Source organism: Drosophila takahashii, chromosome 2L, assembly GCF_030179915.1.
Source record: "Drosophila takahashii strain IR98-3 E-12201 chromosome 2L, DtakHiC1v2, whole genome shotgun sequence".
Classification (NCBI taxonomy): domain Eukaryota; kingdom Metazoa; phylum Arthropoda; class Insecta; order Diptera; family Drosophilidae; genus Drosophila; species Drosophila takahashii.
The window spans coordinates 5,030,747-5,057,562 of record NC_091678.1 but is presented as its reverse complement, the minus strand read 5'-3'; the positions used below and the strand labels follow the sequence as shown (position 1 = coordinate 5,057,562).

Genomic DNA, 26,816 nt, shown 5'->3' with positions numbered 1-26,816 from the left:
TAGAATGGCATCTCTGCCCTAAAGTGACCGTGCTCTCAGCCGACGGCTGTTGCGAACACTTGATCGGCGAACCCAAATCTAAACAGACGCAAATTTTGGAAACTATGCTGTAGGCGGACGCGAATTCCTGAACTGCAGTCGCAGGAGCACGTCGAGGAAAATGGCAGCGAAGCGGGCGGAAAGTCCGGAAAAGCGGACGAGTCCGGACGAGCACTCGCAGCGCGGTCTCACCACAAAGGTGGCGCTGCGGCGTCTGCATGAGGAGATTGAACGGGTGCTGCTGGAGCACGAGCGGCTGTACGGCGCGGAGAGGTGAGTCAACCCATATCCGTTGATATGTACTGATAATAGGCAATCCACAGCTCCTATCGAAAGTTGCGGGCGGCCTTTGTGAAGCGCTACGATAGCCCACTGGGCTGGCTGTCCATTGGGGCCACTCTGCTGGCCAGCGGAGCACTGCTCATCACGGGCATGCTGTGGCCCGCCCTGTGCCTGCTGGCCATCCTGTCGCTGGACCTCTTCGTGGTGGTCCGGGAGAACAACCTGCGGCGCACGGAGATCTTCCGGAAGACGCGACATGCGCTGGCGGAACTGCAGCTGGCGGAGCAGCACTTCAGCGACGACTGGCAGCCGGAGAACTATCCGCATCTGAGTAATCCCATGTCGCCCTGCGTTTCCCTGCAGTGGACCTATCGCGATGGCAAGATCGTTAACCTGCCGTGGGCCCTCTTGGTACGTGGAGATAACATCGTCCTGCGGCCGGGACACATTTCACCCGGTCCCTGCCGCGAACTTGAGACGAACAAGCTGTTTGCGGCTAACGAAATCTATGGAGCCGCTCCGCATGGCGATCCCCCCGTTAAGCCAGTGGCCCGACCCCCGCTGCCCGATCTCGTCTGCTGCTTGGAGAGCACACCCTACCTGGACAACCTAAGCGTTTGCTTGAAAAACTCCCTGAAGCGACCGCCCACCATCTACAATCAGCAGCGCTATCTGGTATGGAGATCTTTGAAAGAATTAAGAACCCCTTCTTATCTCTGTTTACCTCGTTTAGCTGGTCACCAAGTACATACAGCAGTGGGGCTTCATTAGTGCCCTGGTTATCACGCTCATCTCGGGGCTACTGCGCCTCCATGGCTACGGCCTGCCCACCGACGAGAAGCACAACTGGCGCTTCGTGCTCATCGAATCCTCGGCGGCGGCCATAGTTCCGCTATTGCCGCTGATCTTTCCGCTCATGTGGATCTCCATGAATCTGTGGGGCATTGCGCGGTTGCAGTGCTTCCTGAAAACGCCACAGGCCGTTCTGGAGAAGAGCACAAGCAAATCGTTCGAGGAGGACCTGGATTCGCCATCGTACGACTATCAGAACGTCTCGATGCTACGCTCCAACGTGCTGCGCATCTGGATGCAGCTGTGGCGCGGCGACAGTGAACTCTTGCCGCGCTCAGCGAATCTCGTCCAGGTGCTGGGCTCCATTTCGGCGCTCTGCTGCGTGGACAAGAAGGGCATCCTGTCGTGGCCTAATCCCACTGCCGAGAAGGTATTCTTTCTGCACAACACCGACGAGGAGTCGCGCGAGGATGGAGCCGGCAGTCAGTCGTCGTCGACGAGCGAGAGCGACGATGTGCCGGACGTGGATGAGGATCACAAGGAGCGCGGCATAGTGGCAGAAGTGCTGGATCTCACGCACGACCAGCACTGCCCCTTCCGGCTGGAGTTCGACGACCACGAGTGGAAGGCGCACATAAAGTCCTTGAAGCCACTGGGTGACACCTAACTAACTCGAACTAAATTTAGTGAACTTCCTAACGTTATCCCATTGTTCTAGGCCTCGCCATTCTGCTAAACACCTGTTCACCGCTCACCCACGAGCACTACGCCCAGTTCTGCGGCCATGTAACCGCCGTGGCCATGCTCGACAAAGATCTGGTGCCCGTGACTAATCGGTATGCGTATGCACTCATTGAGTCGAGTAAAAGCTTTTTGCATGGGTACGTAGTTCATTGCCATACTCATCGTTAGTTTCTGTCTAACCAAATCATATATATATATATATATTGGGTCGATTGCTTCGACCGCAAAACTACTACTTATATAGTCTAATGATTTTCTCCAAAATGGTATTCAATGCCATTGCATCCAAAGCCAGCCCGATCAAATTAGTCTTTGCTTTGGGTTTTTTTGATTTTTGAATCCAATTGGACGATTCCCCCACAAAACAAACACAAGCGATTGGTAATGATTTAAAAATTTCAAGCGTAAGAAAAAAGTACTTTTGATTTCCAGTAACTCGCTATTCCTTAATCGTTTTGCTCTTTAATTTCCCATATTCCATTCGAGCCTTTAAACTAACCGCAAAGTCGACACATAAACCTTGTATCTATTATTCTACCTATATTCATTTGTTTGTACTCGTAAATCGATCTCCTTTGCCTCCTCGCCCCCGCCCCATCCCCATTGGCATGCTATTTTGAGTAACAAACATTCAAGAACGCTTAAATATAGTCGCCCCATTCCCGCCAACCTCCCCCGCCCGCCACGCTTGCCTGCATGCTCACGCACCGCCGTCGCATCCAGCGTTAGTTGGAACCAGTTCTAATCGGTTGCTCTCTACAAACAGACGCTGCCTCTGCGAGCTGGCCAAGCAGATTGGCTTCACCGACCATGCCACGGATCGGTTCGCGCTGGAGGGTCAACTGGCCAGCTACCGGCATTTGGTAAGTCTGGAAAACCTAAGCTATTTGTAAAGGTTCTGTATACATTATAGGGCCCTGCATGAATGGATTCAATGAATTATTTTGAATTCTTTGTTTTTAATACATGAATTAATTAGAATTTTGAGTTTAATAGAATTGAATGAATTTAAATTTTGAGTTTAAAAGAATTGAACTAATGAATGGCATGAATTCCAAAATAATTTAAACAACAATTTCTTTTGAAGAAGAAAGGCCCAAAATTTTGTGATTTAATCTGCCCGAATTTTATTTACTAAGCAGTTAACATTGATTTGTTAAAAATGTTCCACTTTTTGTTCTCAAAAGAAAACACACAAAAAAATCTGGAAAATTCAAAAAATTCATTAAAATTATTTATTCATTCATTCAATTCGAAATGAATTAGAAAAACATTCAATTTATTTCACATAGAATTGAATTAAATAAATCAACAATTTCATGGCATACTATGATAAAACAAAAATTGAATGATTCACGCAGGGCTCTAATTCTAATTCCGGAATTACATATTATTCTGTATATATTCTGTATTACAATGGCTACTAAAAATCTTCTCCATTTTTGCAGCAACCTGATGTCGTCCGCAGGGACATTCGTTTCGCCCGGCAGCTGCAGCTGTCCTCCAAGGTGAAGGTTCCCTTTCCGCACTCCTTGTCCGTCGTAATGCGCGAGAATCCGGGCGGCTATTTGTCTCTCTTCACGCAGGGAACAGCGGATATCATCTTGGACTGCTGCGACGACTTTTGGGACGGCATAGATCTGCGTCCACTCTCCGCCCAGGATCGCAAGAGGGCTCTGGACTTTTACCAGCGCAGTGCTCTGACCTCCTACTGCACGGCCTTCGCCTATCGCCCTCTGCGGCATGGCATCCATGGAGCCCTGAGTGGCCCCCAGCGAAGCGGCGGGGAGTGCCTGTATCTGGAGCTACCGCCGGAGTCGAAGCTGCGCATGCAGCACGTGGACAAGACGCACTGCGACTTTCAGGGCGGCCACCACGTCAAGCTGAGCCACAGCATCAGCACGGATTCTTTGCTATTCTCGGAGAGCAATAACGAGGAGTGCAACGATGTGGAGGGCTGCTTCGAGATGCAGTGCCACCAGGTGTTCATCGGCATGGTGACGATGCAGTATCAGGCGCAGAACGATATAGTCCGGCTGGTGGAGCATCTGGAACGGGCCTGCATCCGGTTCGTGCACTTTAGCAAGGAGAACGAGCTGCGCTCGCGTGTCTTCTCCGAGAAAATGGGTCTCGAGTCCGGCTGGAACTGCCACATCTCGCTGCTAAGCGAACCGGAGCCGGACGGCGAGAAGGATCGAGTCACTGCCAAGGCCAAGGAGCTGCCGGAACATATTGGTAAACCAACCAACCAAGCCACCACCTCAACCACTGCCACCGCCACCACAACCACCACAACAGACCATGAGACCAACAACCATCATCCCAGTGCCAAAGTCATGTACATATCGCCCACCGCACCCGCATCCGAATCCGAATCCATACCTGCTGCTAACACCACTGAAATTGTAGGTGACGGCCCAGAAATAAGTTATCTTTTGGGGCCGCCCAATAATCTGGAGTCCTCGAAAACCCTCAGCTCTTCAGCGCCCGGTGCCATTTCCAATCCGGATGAATGCAATCCACTGAATGTGAGTGACGATCCCCAATCCGCGGAGGGCGAGGGCAGCAAGGATAGCTCGCAGAATAACTCCCCAAAGAGAAATCTTCCCGGGGATTCCGAATTGGAGCCGGAAACCGATCCCAGCAAGCACAAGCAGCGCCATTCGCTGGACTCCGCCATGGACGAGAACTGCCGCTCCTTAAGCACTCTCACCGAAAGCACAGATCAGAGTGCACCCATCAACTTTGACATGTCGAACAGGGCAAAGTTGCCAAGGGGCATCGAGAACATAAGGCCTCATCTGGAGCAGGTTGACAACGTTCCGCTGCAGGTTTCTCTTTTCACAGACTGCTCGGCGGAGGCCACGCGCCAGATGCTGGACATCATGCAGTCCTACGGCGAAATCGTCGTCTGTTTGGGCAGCTCGGCCAGTAACGCCAATGCGGACATTTTCCTGCAGGCCGATTGCAGCATAGCCGTGGAGCCACTGTATCCGCAGGTGTGCCAGGATGTGGACGCCTACACGGAAGCCAATATCCAGCACAACAAGCTGTTGTGGCAGCGGCAGGCAGGGAAAACCAAGGCCAACGACGATGAGCAGCTGCTGGAGGGCGGCCTTCAGGGATGCGCCATGCAGACGCCGGCACACACCATATCTCCTCTGTATTTGAGCCGGCTGCTAAACTCGTTGCCCTGTTCCATTGCCGTTTGCCGCGACGACCCGCTTTCGCTGGTGGCCATAATTGAGCTGTCACGTCGCTTCTCGCTGGGCCTGTGGAACTGCATCCAGTACTGGGCCTGCTGCGCCGGCTCCATCTCCATTTTGAACGTGCTGTGCGCGTGCCTCTCGCAGCCGCCGCTTCTTACCCCCTTGCTCGGCATCTATCTGATGTGCGTGCCGGTGCCGCTAATAGCCATCTCGCTTGCCCACATTGACGTGGATCCCAAGATCATGAATCGGGCAACTAGCAAAAAGCAAACGGACTACGACACGCGGGCCTTTGCCTTTGTCATGTGGTGCTATGGCTGCAAGTTTATCGTTCTTGTCGTTTCTTTGGTAGGTTGTGATATGTTTAAAGTATAAGAAGAGAATACAGGTGTCAATTAATATTTATTACAGCTCGTTGCCCACTGGATGTTCTTAGCTGACCCTGTATTAAAACCGGAAGTTACAGAAGCTACAGAGGGACCTGTGTTAGACCTCGAGGAGAATGATGATGATGGAACTGATCCGGCCTTCTATCAGTTTCTTTACTTTTCCCGAAGCTGTGCTCTGCTAGGCATAATCCTACATTTTGGTAAAGTAACTCAACGTAACTTTGGTAAACTTTTATTTACGCTATTACTATCATTTCAGTTTTCATTTCTTTCACATTTGTACATCGCGATCATGCGCTCTGGCAGCGCAATCCATTTTCCAATCGTATCTGGGCTATTACCTGCCTGTTGTTGGTCCTCCTCCACGGAGTAATTTGCGGTGTGCAACTGTTTCTGGAGGATTTCTGGGAACAGCTGCCCAGGCTGTGGGTGGCCTTGCTGATTCTATTTGGCGGAAGTTTGCTGAGTATGATTGTCAGTGAGCTGGCAAAGTTCCAGGAGAACAAGTGGGTTATAACTTTATTATTGTCGTACTTCATTATTAATTGTTTATCTTGTTTATTTTAGGGTCAACACGCGATATCAGCGTCGGGCGCGTCTTGACTTTGGCACCAAATTGGGCATGAATTCGCCCTTCTAAAAATCACGGCATAGACTTACCAAACGAAAAGACGCCAATGTTACACATGTACTTAGTGCCAAGGCTGTATATAACACCATCACTCAACATGCTTCTTCTTTACTTACTTTTACGATTCAGACTAACCATTGGGGTATTCATAGCCGTGGCTGCTGCTGCCAGCATTTGTTTGACTTGTCTTTAGGTTATTTTACCCACTTGTACTTCCACGTGTTTATTTTAGTTTGTGACCCCACCAACCCCATCGAGTAACGAAGCACATTTGTTATTCTTGTTTCTAAAACGGTTTGTTTCTAGTTCCTTGTTTCAATGAGCGATAACTTTGTGTACTAACATTTAAAAGACTTGCAATTATTGTATGAAATATATATGTATGGTAAAACTGAAAACCCATCTTTAAACAAGTAAAAGTTGCAGTCATTTTGAATGGGCTAGTTGGGAAAGTGGCTTGCTCAGAACTGGTTATCTGCAGATGCCTTAAAATTGAGCCGTGAACTAGTAGGGAAAACAATATATAGCACGCCTGAATTGCTAAGTGCTAATTGGGAGAGGCACGCTGCATCAAGTGCCGCAGTTACTGACCCACATCCATGCCAAGGAAGTTGACAAATATTATTGTCTTTGATTCGTACTAGAAATCTCTTAATTTGGGTTACACATGGAATTCGTTTGAAGTAGGTGATAGAACATATATTAATACGACTGCTACGTTAAAAATTAACACCTTTGGGGCGCCAAAAATGTGAATGTTTGCCCGGTTCGGAATTCTTTGGATTTTTCATGAATGATATAAAATGTTTTTAATCGAAGGTAATTTCTTTGAAAAGGGTTTAAGTGTATATTAAAATATTTTTTAATATTTATTGGTATAATAATAATTTCTATGGTCTATGGAATATCTAATTATTTAATTATTTTTATTATTTTTCTATTAAAAGTCATAAAGTAGGAAGACAATATGTACCCCACATGCCTGACGATCCGAAATGTTCTTAATTAGTTGCAAAATTGGAGCCACACGCCCCGAACCACATAAGCAGACCACCGTATGGCCATGGATTAGAAGTGTAGTTACACTCCACACTCCAGATATTCACATCCCAGGCAGCCGGGAGCACATAACGGAAGATGCCACCAGAAATGTGGAGTAACAAATAATTAGCACCTCGGAAGTCGACGAAATGAAAGTGCTGTTCTGCCCGTTCAGATCGATGGTATATAGATCACTTCTAGTAGCACCTTTTGCCCGGAATCTGGGTCATGAAAAAACGAAATCACGAACTCGGCTGTACGGCGTCGGATAAAACCAATGGTCATCCAAGTGCTCCGTTGTATTCGACGATTTCGCGCGACACGGTACGGTGGCTTTATTTCCGATCTTCGGCGGATATGAAGAAAGTATCCCAAAAGGATATTCAGTGTTTAGTGTGCGGATAAGGAAATATAGAAAAAGTGTCCTGAAACGATATACAGATAAATTATCTTACGATGCCATTAGAAGGCGCCAATTGGGCGCTGCTGGTGTGTCTCAGTATCTTTCTTGGATGTGTCCGGATTCAAGCCTACTCCCAAGTTTTGGTCAGTGGCACTGGAGCAGAAAACGATCAGGGACCACGCATTTTCAAGGCCCTTAATACGGATCTGATATTCCCGAAAACGTAAGTGAATAGTGCTTGAGGATTTGTGATCTAGTCTCTAGAGAATCCTTGCCTACGCAGCTTCAACTCGAGTGAGAATGTGGTATCCACCACTGGAGTTCCTGAGATAACGTCCACATCCACGACAACCCTGCCACCCATTCCATACAACCATCAACCCGAGGGAACAACCAACTCCCCGGTGTTTGTGACCCCCTTGGTTGCATTAGATACGGGAAGAGTCAGTGATCCTGCTCCTGCTCCAGATCCTGCGCCTGTATCAGAGGACCAGCCGGATCCTGTGATAGAAGGAGCCTCCACAGGACGTGCCGTGGATTACAGGACAGCGTATCCCTTCGGCCAACTGATAACTCCGTTGTTGAGGGGCGGCAAGCCACAGCAGTACAACTCCCTTCCCTCAAAGACCCGTATTTATCCCCAAGGTAGACCCACTTACTACTCCTCATCATCACGAAAACCATCTCGCTATCAATCATCGAGGCCCAGTTATAAAAAAGGTATCATTATCATGAAAATAAATAATGTAATTTAAATTAGAAATTTCCAAAGATTAGGTTATTATTTAAAAGTAGTCTCAAGGTTTTGGATAAAACGATCTATAGAGAAATCAACTTATTAAAAATATATTTCTTGCACCAAACTTATCATTAATCATACATTTCTTATAAAAACGTCTAACCAATCGTTTTATATCAAGTTTTTAAATAATATTATTTTCCTTTATCCTTAGGATTCAGTGATCGCTTCACTCCTGGCGAAGGAACCGCCGCTAATCTGTTCAAGGGGCACAATCACAATCACAATCACGATCACAGTCACGATCACAGTCATGACCATTCCCACGGACAGGATGGCAAAGTGGCCGCCGGATCGAGTTCGGTGAACTCCTATGTGGCTCCCAGCGATGCCTACTCCTTTCCGCCGCTGAACACCAAGTATCCATCGCCGTCGCAGGATCCCAAAGCAGCCCTGCCTTCGGATACCGTGACCAGTTACTTGCCACCCGCATCGGGAGGACTGAGCAACGCGGGATACAACTATCCAGGACCCTCCTTCTCGGGTTACAAGTACCCGGGACCACTGGCAAATGGAAATGGTGACAAGGATACGGCGGCCAGCATGGCGAGTGCATCTCCTCCGGCCGATGATGATCCCGGCAATGATGATACGATTGGAGTTCTGCCCGCCAGTGCCATGGATAATCTACCGTCGAAGGATCAGGAAGGCAAGGATGCCGGCGGTGCTGCTCCTGCGGATGGCATGGATATGGGTCCCGCTGCAGATGGAGGTGACAGTGGTGGAGGCGACGATGGCTCCCTACCAGCGCTCCACAACGATGGCTCGCGTCCCGACGACGATCACAAGTACGATCCCCAAATGGAGTATGCCACACCACCGCCTGGCTGGCTGGAATCTCACCCGGAGTCGGCGGCTCCCAAGCCGGAGGATCACGATCACGATCACGACCATGCGCCGGATCACGATCATGTGCATGATCACCACCACGATCACTACCCCAGTCACTTTGATTACCAGCCCTCCTACCCGGATGACTCCTATCCGGATGTGATTTACGACGATCACCCGCATCATCACCACCACGTTCACCACCCACCGCCGCCTCCTCCTCCTCCACCGCCACCACCACCACCGCCGCCACCGACGGAGCCACCTCCACCTCCTCCGCCGCCACCAGAGCCACGTGTGAAGAAGTACAGCTACTTCTACATCGGCCGCAAGCTCTGGTACATTCCGCTGTACTTCACCGTGTGGTTCAGCTTCTACATCCTGTGGCTGATCATCAAGTCCATCGGTCGCCACAAGGTCAACCTGCCCAATCACTACGTTTCGCGACGCAGTGCTCCCGATCCGTTCACCGAACAGGGTCGGGACGAGTATATCAACGAGATGACGGTCAGGGTGCTGGAACACATCGATAGCTTTAGGCAGAAATACTTGAACTGATAAGGACGCTACTAAATACTTAATGGCTAATAAAAGCTTAATTTACCACAAAATAAATAACGATTTTTAATTAAATTTGATTATTGATTCTATCGAAGGAGATAAGATGATAAGGATATAGGAATATTTATAATTTAGTAAACATTTATCTTATCGTCTAAAAGTACTTCTTTATTTTTTCGCAAAAAAATCTATAAAAGGGATGTATTGAACCACAATTATTAAAATCTATCCATAATGTTTTTTAAGTTTCTTGGACTCTGTGCCTTTTTGGGAGCCATTTCCCTGTCTACGGGCTTCAATGTAACATCTAATCTTATTGAAGGTGGGTCTTAAAAATCCTTTACCAAAGCATTCCTAATTTTTTAATATAAATACAGCTCCATTTGTAAAGATCGGATCCGGCTATTACTACATTGAAAACAATCTTAAAAAGAATTGGTATGCTGCGTATGAATCGTGCCGAAGATTGAAGGCAGATTTAGTCACCTTCGAAAGCGTAGAGGAACTTGATATGGTATCTCAGTACATTTTGAATTCCAAAACGGATGTAATGTATTGGGCATCTGGAACTGACTTGGCGGAGGAGGGTAGTCACGTGTGGTTCTCGAATGGACAGCCCGTGTATTCTGATTTGTGGTGCCCAGGACAGCCGGACAATAAAGATGGTGGGGAACACTGTGATGGTTTGTGGTTCGAATCCGAGACGATTGGACTGAATGACGGGAACTGCGGAATGCTTCATTGCTATATTTGCGAGGCAACCCAGCCAATTAATTGCATGCAAAAACACCTGATGCAATAACACCACCATAATTAATATCCGAGTCACTTTATCTGGTTTTAATTAAAGTTCAATAACGAAGATTAGGTACATTTGAATGTGAGAAAATATTTATTGAATCAATAGTCTTTATCTTATTGTTCAAAATAATTTTTCTTTCGCGAAAAACTTATAAAAGGTTCGGTACCCACCAAAGTCGTACAATTTGCTCAAAATGTTGTATAAGTTAGTTGGACTCGGCGCTTTTTTGGGAGCAATTTCGCTTTCTGGGGGCCTCTCCATAGCACCTAATGGTTTTGATGGTAGGTCTTAAATTGTATTTACAAGCTTTTTTGTGTTTAAGGACTAATTTATGTACATTCCAATTAGGTGTATTTGGCTTCGTCAAGATCGGATCCAATTATTACTTTATTGAAGATAAAGTTCAAAAGAATTGGTATGATGCTTACGAGTCTTGTCGACGAATGAAAGCCGATTTAGTCGCGTTTAATAACTTGGAGGAGTTGAAGGAGATTAATCAATACCTTCTTAAAGCAAATGAGGGTAAAGAATTTTGGACTGCTGGCACTGACTTGGCGAAACAAGGTGAACATATTTGGTTTTCGAACGGACAACGCATCTCTTCGGATCTTTTTCGCATTGGAGAGCCAAACAATCAAAATAATAATGAACACTGCGATAATATGTGGATATCCAGCACAGCTATTGGGCTGAATGACGATGGATGCGGAAAATCTTATTACTATATTTGCCAGGCACCCGACCTAAAACAGCTTGTTTTATTGTATGGTAGACTGACCATTGGATAATATAGTTATGAATCTTATAAATGATCGACGAACATTTGAACAATAAAGCATACAATTGAAAATAAGACAATTTAACTTTAAGTAGATCTATTGATTTTTACTGTAAAGTAACGACTCTTGCGATAAAGATTCCAGTGAAAACGGCTATAGCCTACTTAAGAAGATAAGATGATAAGAATACGTTATGAGAATATTCATTGAACAACGACTAATACTCATTTATCTTATCTTTAAAAGTACTTCCTAATTTTTACTACGCGAAAACCCTATAAAAGGATCGGAACGCCAAAAGACATTTCAATCTGGCCAAAATGTTTTTAAAGTTTCTTGGACTCTGTGTTTTTTTGGGAGCATTTTTCCTGTCTTCGGCCTACAATATAACATCTAATGTTATTGAAGGTGGATACTACATTGTGCTTACCAGGTGTTTAATGTTGATAAATAATTTTTGTGCATTCCAATTAGGTATTCCTGGTAATATAAATATTAATATAGCACCATTTGTAAAGATCGGAAATGGCTATTACTTCTTTGAACGCAATCTAAGAGGGAATTGGTATGCTGCCTACGAATCTTGTCGACAAATGGAAGCAGAATTAGTCGCTTTTGAAAGCGTAGAAGAATTGAATCTGGTATCTCAATACCTAAATAATTCGGAAGACGGTGATTTTTATTGGGCCGCTGGAACTGATTTGGCGGAGCAGCATAAACATGTTTGGTTCTCGAATGCACAGCCTGTTTCTTCGGATTTGTGGATTCCGGGAGAGCCAAGTAATGATGATAATAATGAGCGGTGCGATGGTTTGTGGTTCAGGTACGGATTGCGTGGACTAAATGACGCAAAATGCATTTCAACTCATAACTACATTTGTGAGGCCCCCCAGCCAAAAACGGGTTACTTTGTTGTGTGGTAGATAGATCCAAATCGTTTTTACATTAAATATTCATTTCGACCATATCAAATTTACCTTGCCCCATATCAAGTTAAAATTGATATTACATTATGTAAAATCGATATACGTTTCATATTAGAATTAATCAACAAATGCTGGACTGAACGACGATGTATGCACGAAAACTCATTTCTTTATTTGCCAGGCACCACAACCAAAAACAGCTTCTTTTATCGTGTGGTAGATTAAGTTATGGAAACCCTATAGAATCAAAATAATCATAATAAAATGCATGCCATCAAAATGATGTCAAAATTGTCTAATTTGTTTTATTTTTACTATATTTGTCTACTTCCTTTATTGTTTGGTAGATTAATACGCTTTAGCCCACTTCCGTTGTTAATCTACATAATCACAATAAAAAAGTTGCCATTATTGCTAAAAATGGCCATGTACTAATTAAGATGTAATTTTTTAAAGTACAGCTGTTTAATAATTACAATTTTTTTGCTGTGTTTGTTAAACGACCTTTTTGAAAAGTCGTTACAAACAGGTCTTCGTTCACACTGGCAACACGCCGCGATAAAATATCGATATTTAAGAGAGTCAAATTTATCGGCACTTGTCCATCTCAAATTTTTAAGACTTTGTTTACGTTTTTAATTTTTCTCCGCGAACTTAAAGTAAAATAACTCGCCAGGATGTCGTATATGCTCCCACATTTGCACAATGGCTGGCAGGTGGACCAGGCCATTCTCTCCGAGGAGGACCGCGTGGTTGTGAGTAGTCGGAGAAGGAAAAATTCCATACCCCAGTGGAGCACCACTTGGTCGTCCATCCACATGAGTAACCAGCATTGATTCTCCTCCAGGTTATACGCTTCGGCCACGATTGGGACCCCGCCTGCATGAAGATGGACGAGGTGATGTACAGCATCGCCGAGAAGGTGAAGAACTTCGCGGTCATCTACTTGGTGGACATCACCGAGGTGCCGGACTTCAACAAGATGTACGAGTTGTACGATCCCTGCACGGTGATGTTCTTCTTCCGCAACAAGCACATCATGATCGATCTGGGCACCGGTAACAACAACAAGATCAACTGGCCACTGGAGGACAAGCAGGAGATGATCGACATCGTGGAAACGGTGTACAGGGGTGCCCGCAAGGGCCGGGGTCTCGTCGTCTCCCCGAAGGATTACTCCACCAAGTACAGATACTAAAGTGGGCATCCAGCATCCCCGTCATCTTAGTTTAATGTATCCCCTTTAGGCGTAACAAATTGAGAATCCCAAATAGAAGCGAATGTCTCTTGGCAACTTGTGTATATGTATTTTCTTCTGGTTTATTTTTCACTTGTCACATTTCTCATTAATATCGCTAACATGTACATCAATTTTATTGGTTTTTCATATATATAACATTTAACTAAGTTTGTTCTTTAATAGCTCATACTTTTTAAAAATTTTAATCCATTCTTTAAAGTAATCTTGCATTAATAATTCTGTTTTGCGCGTTAGTAGTACACATATTTTGTTTAATTTCGAATTGCTTTCGTTTACCAATTTGATCAATTATGCTTTGAGTTTAGCTAGAGGTACATATAGACATCGAGTTCATGAACATTATCAGGAAATCAGGTCGGATTAGGAAAGGAAAAGGTGCTAGTACAAAAGTATAAAAGAAAACATCGCAACCAAAAGGGGAAGAAGAGAAGAATGAAGAGTTTTCCAGCAAAAACACTAAGTACTCGTATTCGAAGTTTGTCGATATCCAAACTTTGTCGTCAACATTGTTATTGTTCATTTAATACAACAGCTCAGTTTTATTACAGATTTATTATGCTTAGGTTTAACAATTGGTTCCGCTACTCTTTGACTTACACAAGTTAGGTTTGCTCATTGGTTTCATTAAATATAGGTATGTATATTTATCTACGTAATTAGTTATATGTATATTTTTGCTCATTTGAAACAAATCAACGCTACAATTACAATATTTTCGAATTTTCATTTACTCTTACGTTCTTCAGCATATAACCAACAATTAAGTGTTTTGTTTTGTTTTGTTTTTGGGGGGTTTCCTTTTGATATACCATTTTGCATTTCTTAGGCGCCTTTCGAGTTGATCTCGTCGTACAAAATACTTACTAGTATTAAAAAATATTCAAATAGGGCTCGATTTATACATGTGTGGTGTATATAAATATATACTTATGCATAGGAAAGGTACAAATCAGGCTCAGGCTGAGGCTCAGGCATATGAGAAAGTCTCTGGGGGCTAAGGGCACCTCAAAATGCAGCTCTATTATCAAATTATCTGGCGTTTCGACCACTAATTATGTATTTTGATTTGAATAATACAAGTTATTTGATTTATTTCCCCTTTCGTATGCATTCCTTCCCTTGGCTTTAGCTTTTCATAGAAAAATAGAGATGCGTAGGTGGGATGAGTTAGGAAATTGTTTACATATATGTTCTGTTTGTTTATTTTTTTTTTGGTTTTCAATTTTTATATTCGCTTTGTAACTCTATATGCTGACAACAACTCTATTTTATTTTCCAACAATTCGTTTTCGAAGAGGCAGGAGCGGGGAAATGCGGAAATTTTCCTAGAAAGTCTGCAACTTTTGTCTAGCTACGCGTAAAAGACATTTAGGCATCTTCGGGTGGACCTTCTGAGGTCCTTAAGGTCTTCTGTCAGAGTACTTCTGTTGCGATCCCGATCTCGATCGATTCGACTTGATTCGAAGTTGTTGTGCAATCTATAAAATTTCTAAATTACAATACTTTAAGTATTTGGCTGCTGTTTAAGACACTAGAAGAGTTTTCATTCCGTAATGGGGAGAGTGAGAGACAGAGATAGAAAGACCGATATATATATGTTTTCTGGCGGCTGGCGGTATACCTATAGAAATATATAAACCTTCTTCTCAGCATGGGGCCGCATACAAATATATACATGTATATTCGTACGCCTGCACTTTGGTTTTATAGATAAAGTGTGAAAAATAAATCCGAGTATCACTACTTAACTTTTAGAGTTCTATTAACAATAATAGACAACAGTCTCTAAGTACGAATACGTTGTTGTTCATGCTGCTGTTCATTACTCTCGTCATGATTAGTAGGCATGTACTACTGTAACTCCGCATGCCAGACCCGACTAACTTATGTTTTGACTAAATGCGCTTAATCTAATCCTCCTTATCTATGCCTAAATACTCGTCAATACTCGTGTTTCTTAGTTCCGGGTCTCGAGCAACCCAGGAAGTTGGTTGCCAGACCATGCGACTACCGAAATTACAGTGAAAGCTCCCCCAGAAATGGGAATATTTTGAAAACTCCTGGGTTTTTTAAGTAATTTTCGAGAAATGTTTCGATGTTAAGATTAAAGTACTTAGGATTCTAATATCCGGAAATAAAAGGTCAACGGAAGATACACTCTAAAAATGTTTCGCCCTGAATTCTAGAAATTTGCTCACTGCCGATTTTTCTCTATATTTCAGGGAAATATCTTGTATTTTTTAAATTTTACATTAACTTGAATAAAGTTTTCTTTACCAGTTGAAATTTGTTTTATTTTATGCCTAGTACTCACTTCAATCAAAAAGCCTATGAAATGAAAATCTCCATACAAATTTTTGATCACGAAATTTTCCGCCTGTCATTTTTGTATAGAGATTTTCGTTTCGTTGCCTTTTTGATTGAAGTGAGTGCTAGGCCTTTGAAAGAAAATCGCCAGTGAATCAAATTTTCTAAAATTCAGGGCGAACAATTTTTTGAGTGTAGTTTTCGAAGTTTTTGGGAGTTTTAAAGGAATCTTCAGTTCCAATTTTGTCCTCTAGGGGGCGCTTTCACTGCAGATCCCATCAGCATGCGTTCAAAGTCAGTTGCTAAGCTCTTAAATAGTGGCCCGGCCCGGGGAACTGCCTTCGTGGGAGCAGTGGAAACCAGCTGGGCTAGAAGAGTGTCTCCTTGGACCATTTCCTGGAAGTTCCGGGCAGGCTGGGATCGCGCTTCTCGCCGTCCTGCTGCTCCTGCCCCTCGTGCTGCTCCTTCTCCTCCTCCTCCTCCTCGTTGGGCAGCCGGATCAGGGGAAGCTCCAGCATGACGGCGGGCGGCGCAGTTCCACTCTCACAGCTCAAATTGGTGGCACTCCGACTGGCTGTACCCGCTCCCTTGCGCAGGATGAGATCCTTGAGGGAGGCGGGCATGCAGATGCTCTGCTGCTGCCGGGTGGCTATCACCGAGTCGGAGACGGACGAGGGGCAGGGATCGTGCTGCAGCCGGATGGCATTCGTTGGCAGTTGAGCTGGCTGCTTGGCTGGTTGGGGAACGGAGATGGGAATGGGAATGGTAATGGGACTGGGCGTGGACCTTCCCATGCTGATCACCGTGTTGAGGCTGCTGTACTGCGTTTGGTTGGCTGACTCTCCACCGCCGGCAAGTGCTGCTCCCGAGGAAGCCTCCACCAGACCCAGTTCCGTGTTCAGCGTGGAGCAGGTGTCCTCCTCCGTCGTCGTGGTCGTTGTGGTCGTCGTCGTCGTCTGCGGATCACTGTACTGCTGCAGCAGCGGTGCACGCCGCGGAGGACTCTGGCTAACCACGGCACCAAAGTGGGTTTCCAGCGGTGGCGCCTCCGCCTGGATGGGCAGGCCCATGTGGAACTGCTGCAGCTGCAGGGGCTGATTGATCAGCGCCACCCGATCGCTGGAGGTGACGCTGATGGTGCGATGCCTCTGGAGCAGCGGTCTCCGTGGTCGCGCTCCTCCACCACCCGCTACTCCACTGGGCAATCCCCCCGAGCTGGTCAGGCTCATCCGCTTGACGGGCAGCAGAGGATTGGGCTTCGTTTCATTACCACCTCCTCCTCCACTTGACCGGATTAGGGAGGCGGCCTGAGCCTGCGCCTGGGCAGCCGCCTCCTGCTCCTCGCTGTCGCTGCTCAGCTGCTGCATATCATCGTCCGTGTCCGCCGGACTCTCCAGCCCAAAAACCGAATCCTCGTCCAGGGAGCGCAGCTCCGAGTCGGGGCACTCCAGCGAGGAGATCTTGAAGGAACTTAACGAGGCCAACGGAGCTCGCTTCTCCGGATTGTTGTTGCCCATCAGCGCCGGCGGCAGTTTGTTGGACACCGAAATGGTGGCCAAGCTGGCGCTTCCGGCGCTACCCGCTCCATTCAGCCGCTCCAGACTGGCGGGAGTGCTGTCCACACTGCTGTCCACGCTGGAACTGGTCACCCCAGTTGAGGGAGCAGCAGGAGGAACCGCTGCATTGGCCGTGTAGGGAAAGCTATTGTTGTTGCTCTCGTTGCGCTGCAGCTCCACCAAAGTGAGCTTCCGCCGGACACCCAGACGCAGCTCCTCGGAGGGCGAGTCGCAGAAGTGGAACGCAGTGGGCGGGGCCGACTGCACCGGCTTGGGAAGATCCTCTTGGTTATAAGGATACACGTCCACGGTGTCCGCACTGATCGAATGGATCTGCTGCTCCCGGCCGGAATGCGCACTATCCGGATCGTAGGACACGATGCTGTGCTTTCGCCTGATGTTGCTGGCACTCAGATTGGAGGAGCTCCTCGATCCCGGTATCGATCCCTCGTGGACACTGCGCTCCGAGGGACAGGGCGAGGCCTTGGGCGTCGGCTGTATAACCTGGATATCCGGGTAGTAGTAGTCCCAGTTGTCGATGCTCGATGTCCGCGAGGCAGTCGATAGCTTCCTTTGCAGCGTCGTCGGCAGGTTGCCCATGCAGCCACCCATGTAGGCGGAGGTGCGCCGCTCCAGGTAGGAGCTATCGGTGCTGCAGCAGGTCATGGCACTGCTGCGCCGCGAGTCGTGACCCTGTGGGTTCATAGGAGGTGGATTCATTGCATAAGATCAGTGAGCTCTAAACTCTCCCCTTTCACTCACCGCCATCGGTACGGACAGAAATCCCGGCTTGCTGCGCGTGGAGTCCGTCCTCTGGTGAAGCTGCCGTTCGTCCGGCTCATCTGCCGCGGCACCTGGCTGCAGGTACTCCTCCGCCTCCAGCTCGTCCTCCGTCTCCACGAAGTAGTCATCCGTTCCAAAGCTGCCGCCCATGGGATAGTTGCTGAAGATGCGCGAGGATTCCGAGCCACTCTTGCGACGACCCACGTGACCGGAACCGGGCGGGCCTCCTCCGCCGCCGGACATGGAGGAGTAGGAGAAGCGACGCGGCGGCTCCAGCAGGTAGCTGTAGCCCACGGGAACACCCACGCCGACGCCACCTGGAACGGGAATAACGTGAACTTTTTATTATATTTTATCTAAACACGTAAAAAAAATGTTTTCCTAAATTTAAAAATTTCTAAACTTCACAAATTGGGAAAAAAAAGTTTTTTTTAAAAAACCATAGAAACGGATTGAAAAACTATCTTAAATTTCGAAAAATTGGTTTTTGTTTTTTAAATATATGGTGAATTTTTATGGATTGCCCAATATTGATTAACTTAATGTTGATGTTGCCTTCATATTTCTGGATTTCAGAAAACCATAGAAACGGATGAATTAACTATCTTAAATTTCGAAAAATATTTTTCTTTTTTTAAATATATGGTGATTTTTTATGGTTTGCCCAAAATTGTTTAACTTAATGGTGATGTTGCCTTCATATTTCTAGTTTTCAAAAAAACTTTTTCTAAAAAAGGCTATGTTTGAAAAAAGCACCTACTCTCTGGATTTTAAAAAAAATTCTCAAAATGGCAGATTTTCTTGATTTTAGAAAAGTAAGTTTCAGTTCCTTAAAGGAACCTCCAAAAATGTTTTTAACTCATTGGTGATTTCGCTTTCATAATTCTAGTTTTAAGAAAAAAATCTACGTTTAAGAAAATTACTTTGTGGGTTTAAGAAACAATTTCTCAAATTTATGGTAAATTTTATTAATTTTAGACAACTATTTATCTTTACAGAAACACTTTTCTATATTTAGGAAAATTATTTCCTAAAATATATAGGCAAATCGACTCCTATTCATGATAAATTTCTAATAAATTAGTTAAATACCCTTCCCGGAAGACTTACCCATGGAACCACAGCGATATCCCCGGTTCAGCAGCGGCGGAGCACTCACGTTGCCCAGCGAGAGCATCCGCTGCCGGCGGTAGACCATCGCATCGTACTCATCCGGATAAATGGACATTCCCGTGGCCACGATGGCGTCGTGGATCTCGCGCTCCTCCTCCTCCTGCATGCAAACCGCGGCCACTGCCGCCATTTTGGGATCCTTGAGGACTTTCAGGGTCTCGTTGCTGCTGCTCCGGCTCTTCCAGACGATCAGGAAGACCATCAGGCCGAAGAAGCCGCCCAAAGTGGCGGCTATCCGGACGCCCGTCATCACGTCATAGGTGGCGAAGAACTCCTCCCGGATCCTGGCCCGTTCCGCCGCATTTTCCGCCTCCGTCAGATTCCGCTCGCCCGGCGGCAGCAGCGGCATGTAGGGCGTGGCCGTGACGTGGGCGTGGGCGGGTGCTGTGGGCGTGGCAGTGTTGCTGTGGTAGCTGTTGCTGCTACTGCTGTTGCTGTTGCTGCTGTGGTTGGAAAGCGCCGCCGGTGTCGGTGATGGCGGTGGATTCTCATGGAGGACATCTGGACTCGTGTCAATGAGCGCTGCTGCTTGGGGTCGGTTGTTGTTGCTGCTGCTGCTGTTGATGTTGATGTTGCTGGCGGCACGACGTGCAATGCGTTGCTGCTGCTGATGTTGCAACTGCTGCTGCTGCTTTGTATATTGCTGACCTTCTCCCAGTGGCTGTTGCTGCTCCTCTCGTTGCTGTGCGGCGCCTGTGGCATGACTTGGGTTGACCGATGTTGCTCCTGTAGTTGCTGTACTTGCTGTTGTTGCTGTGGCGGGCGTTGCTGCAGACGACGAGGCACGTCGTGAAAGTTTGGCCATCTCTATTCAAACATTTTCTGCAAGCGAAATCGAAAGAAGAAATCATTTTCAGAAAAAAAATCTACAAAATGAAAATTTTTTTATTTATAGAAAATATTTTGAAATATAGGAAATACTTTGAAATATAGGAAATATTTTGAAAATATAGGAAATAATTATTCTGCTGTAAATATATTTTCTTGTTATCATTAGCCGCTTTTGAGAAGCTTGGTCATTCCCTTGCCACTATTTATTTGCCGGAAATTTTGCCTTCTGTATGGGTTCGAAGACACAATAAATATGTGCGAGGTTCCCACGATAACTGGCAGATTTTTATTGGTACCACTGATACGGTTCATTGATATGACTACACGAATTCGTGGAATTAGAAGAACAAATTTAATATAATATAATTAATTAATTTAAATTTAGGTATAATTTAAAAAACAAAAATGGGGACATGCCTATTGCCATCGAACGCTAAGCTCCTTTAATCCTCTTTAGTTTTCCAAAGGACATAAAATCAAGATTCAATTGTTCAACTCACTGAATACATCACTGGCTTTTATTCCCTGTGGCTACTTGGCCACATCTCCGCTTATTTGGCGAGCAAACTGTGGCAGTTTAATGCTCCTCCACCGGACTTGGCTAACAGCCCATGAAAGTGTTAGTCACGAACAAATTGGCCATACAATATCGACGTGACTGCCATTCGGGCCAGCTGTGAGCTGCTGTTGCAAATGGTCCAATGAAATTAACGGATATCCACTTGTGGGGAAGGTGTGGCATCTAAATAGCTACATAAAATGTAGAGTGGGTACAACTTAAAAAATAAAGTTCACTCGTATTCTAGCTAATTCATGTTCCCTTGTTGATTGAAAAAATTTTGACTGATTGGTGGCAAGAAATTGAAGATTGAAAATGCATGCTCAAAGTTGTGTTAATTCCCAAGGACATCCCCCCTTTTTTTCCACGCTTCAAAACCTTTTTTTATTTCTAGGAAAGCTATCCTCAACCCCTTACAACCCAAACCCATTAAAAAGCCATTAACCCATCCACATTTCTTGGCGCATTCTTCGTCATTCCTCAGCGCCTGAAACTTTTTAATTGTTTTCAGCGCTTTGGCTCTTTTTGCAGACCCTCCCCTTTCTCTAGGCCACATTCCCGTGGGAAAATAACTTGGTAAATTTTTAACATTTTGTTGAAATGAGTAAATTAAGGTAGCACACACACACAAACACATAGAATTCGCGTTCGCCCGCAGCATCTCCCTTTTGATATCCTTGGTATCCTTGGATTTTCAACAAGTTGCACGCTCAATAATTCAGAAGGACAATGTTGCCTTTGGGTGTGTAGGTGTGTGTGTGAGTGTGGCCATTGTCCATTGTCATTGGCAGCTAGTTGGTCAGCTCCTGATGCTCCTCCTCCAGCTTTTTCCCTCCCCCTTTTCAGCCACCATATAATTGTTCGTTTCGTATTGACAGTCGCGCAATTGCGGAGCTCCGCTCTGCTGAATTTTTCTATCCGAGTTGTTCTTTCCTTCCCCAGGATTTTTTGTATTTTTGTTTTACACAGCTTTATGTGTGTCCTGCCAACGCTTTGTCCTGCCAAGGACAGCGACAGTCAGTCAGGCAGCGAAATGATTATTGCAAAAGTTTTCGTCTAACACTCGTATTCCACCTCAAGCTCCGGCCACCTTGGCTTATTTCGGTTTTCCATTTTCCATTTACCATTTCCCATTTTCCTGCTAGGTGCTTCTGCTTTCCCGCTTTTCCACCCACCGCCAACTTGCCGGGGCAAACAAGAAAGTTTTAATGGCTATTATACATTGGCCATAATTCGTGTCCAACTTCCGTGTGCAAATAATGAGGGAAAAAATGTAAAACACAATTTGCAGTCTAAGCAGTTTCGAGTGATTTTTAATGGCCCCACAGTTGGCCGATTCTTTTGCCGGGCAATTATATTTGAATTCCACTAATGGCTGCGAAATTTGTCTCTTCTACTTTTGTACACGGACGAGAAAGTTTCAAAAGAACTTAATACCAAGGAATGAGAAATGCTTCTTTAATAATAATATTTATTGTATCAGAGTTCTTTGCCTCTTGTAAATAATATTAAATTATTGAGGTAGATCTTTCCTGAGTCATGAGTTATATGAGTTAATAAGCTACTCGAACCATTTTGAAAATATGAGTCAAAGGGCCCTATGATTGAAGGGCTTAGATGGTAAGTGATACCAAGTGATAAGGGTATACCAAAAAGCCTACTTAAATCTTTTGTATAACATTTAACTATGTAATCTTCTTATCTTTAAGATAGCTCTGTCATATTTCTGCAGCCAATTTAGTATAAAAGAGACGTGTTGAACAAGCAAATTTATAGTAACTACAAAATGTTGTTAAAGTTTAATGCACTGAGTGCCTTTTTGGCAATCATTTCTTTGTCTACGGCCTACAAAATAACACCGATTGTTATTGATGGTTTGTATTAAAGTTGTTTTTTCCAAGTGTATGTCTTAAAGCTTAATTTGTCTATATTCCAATTAGGTATTCCTGGTTACCTGAACATAAGCACAGATCCATTCGTCAAGATCGGATCAAATTATTATTTTATTCAAAGTAAAATTCAGAAGAATTGGTACGCTGCCTTCGAATCTTGTCGACAAATGGAAGCAGAGCTGATCGCATATGACAGCCTGGAAGAATTGAAGCTGATATCTAAGTACCTTATCGATAACAACATAGTTGACTCCTATTGGGCCTCCGGTAACGACTTGGCGAAGCAGGGTAATCATGTGTGGCACTCGAGCGGTGAACCGGTGGCATCAAACTTGTGGCATAAGGGAGAGCCAAATAACCAAAAGGGAAAGGAGCACTGCGATCATTTGTGGATCAACAAAGGAGTGGGTGGGCTAAATGACTATCAATGCAGTGTACCTCGTCTCTATATTTGCAAGGCAACGCAGCCAAAAACAGCTTCTTTTATAATCTGGTAGATTGGCCTAATCTTCTGCAGCGCAATTACATTGAAATTCTATAATTATATTTAAATTGCCCGCAACCGTGAAAGATTGTAAAGAACTTTATACCAATAAAATTGAAAAGCTTCTTTAATGATATCATTTATTATATTTGATTTGTTTGCTAACAGTTTGCCTGTTGTTGAATAATGCTTACTTATCATTTATCTTATCTATTGACATTATTTGGCATTTATTTTGTACCTAAATCAGTATAAAAGAAGTGCATCAAACAAGCGTATTTATAGTTTACAAAAATGTTTTTAAAGTATACTGTGCTGGGTGTCTTCTTGGTAATTTTTTCTCTGTCTGCGGCATACAAAATTACACCGAATGTTGTTGATGGTTTGTATTAAAGTGTTTTTTCCAAGTCGGTGCTTTAAAAGATAATTTGTGTATATTCCAACAGACCCATTCATCAAGATCGGATCAAATTATTACTTCTTTAGTAAGATTCAGAAGAATTGGATTGCTGCCTACGAATCTTGTCGACAAATGGTAGCAGACCTAATAGCATATGAAAGCCTTGAGGAATTGCAACTGATATCTAAGTACCTTAATGATAAGGACACAATTGAACCTTCTTGGACCTCCGGTAGCGACTTGGTGCAAAAGGATAAACATGTGTGGCACTCGAGTGGACAACCAGTGGCATCGAACTTGTGGCATGAGGGAGAGCCGAATAATCAAGAGGGGAACGAGAACTGCGATGCTTGGTGGATGAAATATGAAGGGGCTGCGCTGCATGTTTATGATTGCAAGGCAACGTTTTTCTATATTTGTAAGGCTCCCGATCAAAAAAAGAATGTTTAGAACATTAAAAAAAATACAAAACGACATGAGATAATTTTACAAAATTCGTACAACAATTTCTGTAAGTAAACATATTTTGAAATAGATTTTCTAAATAAAACACAAAAAAAAGTATTTCTTGTTTAAGGATAATACATTTCCTGCTCGAGGAAACAAAGTTATTGAATACTTGTAATAAGTTGCAGCTTCCGTTTCGCACACAATGGAACTTGTACAAATGCTGCCGGTTCTTTTTGGGGATCCAAAAGAAGACAAAGTGTTGAAGCTCCCGTTGAGTCCTATTGATGGATTAGCACATTTGGGGATTGGGTTTGCTGCTAGGCAAGGATAATTGCCTTTGCCTCAGAATACTTTTGGGTGTGTGTGCGGGGGAAGGGCCGAAAAAAAGGCAAACAATATACGTAGAATACATTAACAATGTCCGTTCGATGAACGTGTGTATCAACGCCATATCGATGTCAAAATGGGTGGTTTTTAGGGTACGAATGGAGGAGTGTAGGTTTAGGGATAGGGTGAAAAACGAGCGGAAAATGGGGGGCTCAGGCTAACCAAACAACAACAATGTGCTGCTTGTTGCGCCTTGTTGTTGCACCATGATGAATGACTGTGGTCGGGCCAGCGGACAAACGGACAAATGGACAGCGAACAACGGACAAACATGCTGACAGGCGGCCTCGACTTGGATTTGAGTACACGGTGCGTATGCGTAATGCGTGAAGGGAGTGGGTTTGAGAGAGCAAAGGGGGGAAAATAATAATTCATCATGCCCAGGGCAAGTCTGCCCTATATACACACATGCTATATATATGTATAAAAATATATCTGCCTTATTTTGGAACTCCGGTATTTTTACTTTGCCAAATGAAATTGACGGCAAATCAATTGAAATTGTGTATAAATATATAAGCTCATACAAGAATGCCTTTGTCAGATTTTTGGGCCACCTCGAATTGACTTCGCCTCCAGGCAGCCAACAATGAAATCATTCATGTGAATTGAGGCGTTATGCCATAAATACAGAAGCCATAATTTAAATAGAAACGGTTTAAAAAAAAGAGCTATGGGAATTGTTTTTCACTTTTTCCGATTTATGTTTAAACTTAAATATTATTATTTAATAAATATATTACGGAAATAAAAAAGAAATAGGCATCTAAGCATCTAAGCCAGAACGACTGGTGATTTATTGACGAAACTTTGTTCAATCCATTGATTTTTCAACACCCCATAAATCCCTACTTAAATGTCCATCATTGTCATCACACTCACATACATACACTTTGCCAAGCAACTTAAGAGCACACCCACGCTTACATTTATGTGTACAAAGGAGACCACATATAACAACCTAAGCGGCTTAAAGGAGCATTAGGCAAATGAAAATACTCAACGGCAAAAATGTGTGGCCTTTTTTCGATTCGATTGCCGTTCTCATACTTGGCCTTCATTCGCTTTTTTTTTAATTAGCTAAAATGCCGACTAAGCTGTGGAATTGAATATTTTAAAAGCTTAACGGCGAGTGGAGGCTTTAAAGTAGCGAAAGTAAAAATAATAGAAAGTGGTTTTCTGCGAGTCTGCCTGCCTTATTAGTGTCTGCATTGTCTTTTCCAAAGTTAGCACACAATGGCACACAGTCGGCCCAAATTATGAGAATTACGGCATTCCACAGCCGCGCCTACAGAAAGTCCTGCCAGCCACCTCCCGTAGTCCTGTACTCCTGTATTCCCGCCCCCCGAAACACAACCGTGCGCCATTTAACAAACATTCCGTTAATCTGCTACACTTGGCAGCGCCATGGCCACGAGCCTGCCTCCCACATCCGCTCCTTTATCCTGATCCTGCGCCTGTGTTCGTGGCCCTGTCTCCTTCAGATCTGCCAGCCTGGCTATTTCTCCAGCAAAGCGGGTCAATGGAAATTATTTAAACGAATTATTAAATTTTTAAACACATCAATTAATGAAAAATAAATTTCTAAAATTAAAACAAAATTTTTAAAAGAATTTTTAAGTACGAAAAAATAAATTTTTTCTTTATTTTGGTCTCTTTCTTAAAACTAATATTTTGCAGATTAAATTTATTTATATGTTATTATTATTATTTAATTTTTAACTTCATATAGTGGTTTTAGCTATTAAACTTTTTGTTATTAGTTTTTCAAAAATTAAGTTCTTTTATTATAAACTAAGTACAAGAGAGGTCTAAAAATATCGTTTAAATAATGATATTCAAGGAAGAAAAAACTGTCAATATATACCTCCAATTTATGTACCTATTCAAAAAATAATAAATGCCTGGGGATCAAAAGCGTATGCTAAATAAGTTATCAATATTTTGCGTATTGAATTTCTAGTTTTCCCAAACATTTAGATTTCCACTGCCAAATACCTTCAGGTGTTTTAAATGTTTCATGTCGCTTTTTATTAACGTCAGCACTGATGTTGTGAGTGTGTGTGTGTGCTCTACCTCATGCCGTAGAACTCGGCGATGTTGTCCTCGTTGTTACTGCTTATTGTTGTGCTTTTATTGTTATGGCCATGTTTTTTTCCCAGTCCCGCGCCTGCTCTTTTTTGTTTGTTGTTTCATTTGGCGGCATTGTTGCTCCCGCCCCTGCCACGCCTCCTTCGTCCTTATAAATATATACGTATCTGTATGTATGCGGGTTGCCTTTTGTCTTTAGTGCTAAGCGTTTTACGTTTATGATCCGAACTCAGGCCCAGACAGAAAGACAGAACCCAGAGCCCTGAATTCCTGACCCCGCCCACGGGCTTATGTGCCGCTTACAAATGACTTTTGAATTGCATTCCGGTTATTGCCACTCATTCGAGCGCAAATTATGCACTTAAAGTCCATTTTTGACACCCACAAAACGAGAGGGAGAATTACTTTCGGGGT

General features: G+C 44.2%; 5 protein-coding genes and 1 long non-coding RNA gene across 10 annotated transcripts in view; 5 read left to right on the top strand and 1 right to left on the bottom strand.

Annotated features, from left to right (window-relative positions):
• The first annotated feature begins 28 nt into the window (after positions 1–28).
• l(2)k05819 (transmembrane protein 94-like protein l(2)k05819) lies at positions 29–6,484 on the top strand. 3 transcript variants are annotated; one of them, XM_070218810.1, is made up of 10 exons: positions 29–312; positions 363–996; positions 1,055–1,769; positions 1,832–1,994; positions 2,624–2,720; positions 3,306–4,092; positions 4,267–5,414; positions 5,478–5,655; positions 5,715–5,961; positions 6,023–6,484. In XM_070218810.1, exons 1-10 carry the CDS (start codon positions 161–163, stop codon positions 6,093–6,095), a joined length of 4,194 nt encoding a protein of 1,397 aa, XP_070074911.1. In that variant the 5' UTR covers positions 29–160; the 3' UTR covers positions 6,096–6,484. The 3 variants fall into 3 exon arrangements, with proteins under 3 accessions (XP_070074911.1, XP_016997779.2, XP_016997780.2); XM_017142290.3 differs by having other exon boundaries at positions 3,306–5,414; XM_017142291.3 differs by having other exon boundaries at positions 30–312; positions 1,832–1,949; positions 3,306–5,414.
• A 999-nt stretch (positions 6,485–7,483) lies between these two features.
• LOC108057861 (uncharacterized) lies at positions 7,484–9,759 on the top strand. The gene is made up of 3 exons (XM_017142316.2): positions 7,484–7,753; positions 7,814–8,250; positions 8,484–9,759. Exons 1-3 carry the CDS (start codon positions 7,584–7,586, stop codon positions 9,716–9,718), a joined length of 1,842 nt encoding a protein of 613 aa, XP_016997805.2. The 5' UTR covers positions 7,484–7,583; the 3' UTR covers positions 9,719–9,759.
• A 196-nt stretch (positions 9,760–9,955) lies between these two features.
• LOC108057863 (C-type lectin 37Da-like) lies at positions 9,956–10,523 on the top strand. The gene is made up of 2 exons (XM_017142319.2): positions 9,956–10,043; positions 10,099–10,523. Exons 1-2 carry the CDS (start codon positions 9,956–9,958, stop codon positions 10,521–10,523), a joined length of 513 nt encoding a protein of 170 aa, XP_016997808.2.
• Positions 10,524–12,817: 2,294 nt separating this feature from the next.
• On the top strand, positions 12,818–13,536 carry Dim1 (thioredoxin-like protein Dim1). The gene is made up of 2 exons (XM_017142250.3): positions 12,818–12,983; positions 13,076–13,536. Exons 1-2 carry the CDS (start codon positions 12,906–12,908, stop codon positions 13,424–13,426), a joined length of 429 nt encoding a protein of 142 aa, XP_016997739.1. The 5' UTR covers positions 12,818–12,905; the 3' UTR covers positions 13,427–13,536.
• Positions 13,524–26,816, bottom strand: part of LOC108057808 (uncharacterized) — a 49,051-nt gene continuing 35,758 nt past the window's right edge. For all 3 annotated transcript variants that reach the window (XM_070211818.1, XM_070211819.1, XM_070211820.1), the window contains exons 3-5: positions 19,246–20,130; positions 18,115–18,452; positions 13,524–18,045 (exon numbers count right to left, since the gene is read on the bottom strand). In XM_070211818.1, coding sequence (XP_070067919.1) covers positions 16,165–18,045; positions 18,115–18,452; positions 19,246–20,113 — 3,087 coding nt within the window. In that variant the 5' untranslated portion in view covers positions 20,114–20,130 and the 3' untranslated portion in view covers positions 13,524–16,164. The remainder of the gene's footprint in view (positions 18,046–18,114; positions 18,453–19,245; positions 20,131–26,816) is intronic.
• LOC138914802 (uncharacterized) lies at positions 22,490–23,208 on the top strand. The gene is made up of 2 exons (XR_011420608.1): positions 22,490–22,572; positions 22,639–23,208. It is a non-coding gene; the product is annotated as an uncharacterized lncRNA (long non-coding RNA).

What these genes read in the sequence shown, in the direction of transcription:
- LOC108057861 (XM_017142316.2), top strand. Translation starts at nt 7,584, where the DNA reads ATGCCATTAGAAGGCGCCAATTGGGCGCTGCTGGTGTGTCTCAGTATC. An exon ending in GATCTGATATTCCCGAAAAC is followed by an intron (nt 7,754 to 7,813) that starts GTAAGTGAATAG and finishes TTGCCTACGCAG; the next exon opens with CTTCAACTCGAGTGAGAATG. An exon ending in GAGGCCCAGTTATAAAAAAG is followed by an intron (nt 8,251 to 8,483) that starts GTATCATTATCA and finishes CTTTATCCTTAG; the next exon opens with GATTCAGTGATCGCTTCACT.
- LOC108057863 (XM_017142319.2), top strand. Translation starts at nt 9,956, where the DNA reads ATGTTTTTTAAGTTTCTTGGACTCTGTGCCTTTTTGGGAGCCATTTCC. An exon ending in AACATCTAATCTTATTGAAG is followed by an intron (nt 10,044 to 10,098) that starts GTGGGTCTTAAA and finishes ATATAAATACAG; the next exon opens with CTCCATTTGTAAAGATCGGA.
- Dim1 (XM_017142250.3), top strand. Translation starts at nt 12,906, where the DNA reads ATGTCGTATATGCTCCCACATTTGCACAATGGCTGGCAGGTGGACCAG. An exon ending in CCGAGGAGGACCGCGTGGTT is followed by an intron (nt 12,984 to 13,075) that starts GTGAGTAGTCGG and finishes ATTCTCCTCCAG; the next exon opens with GTTATACGCTTCGGCCACGA.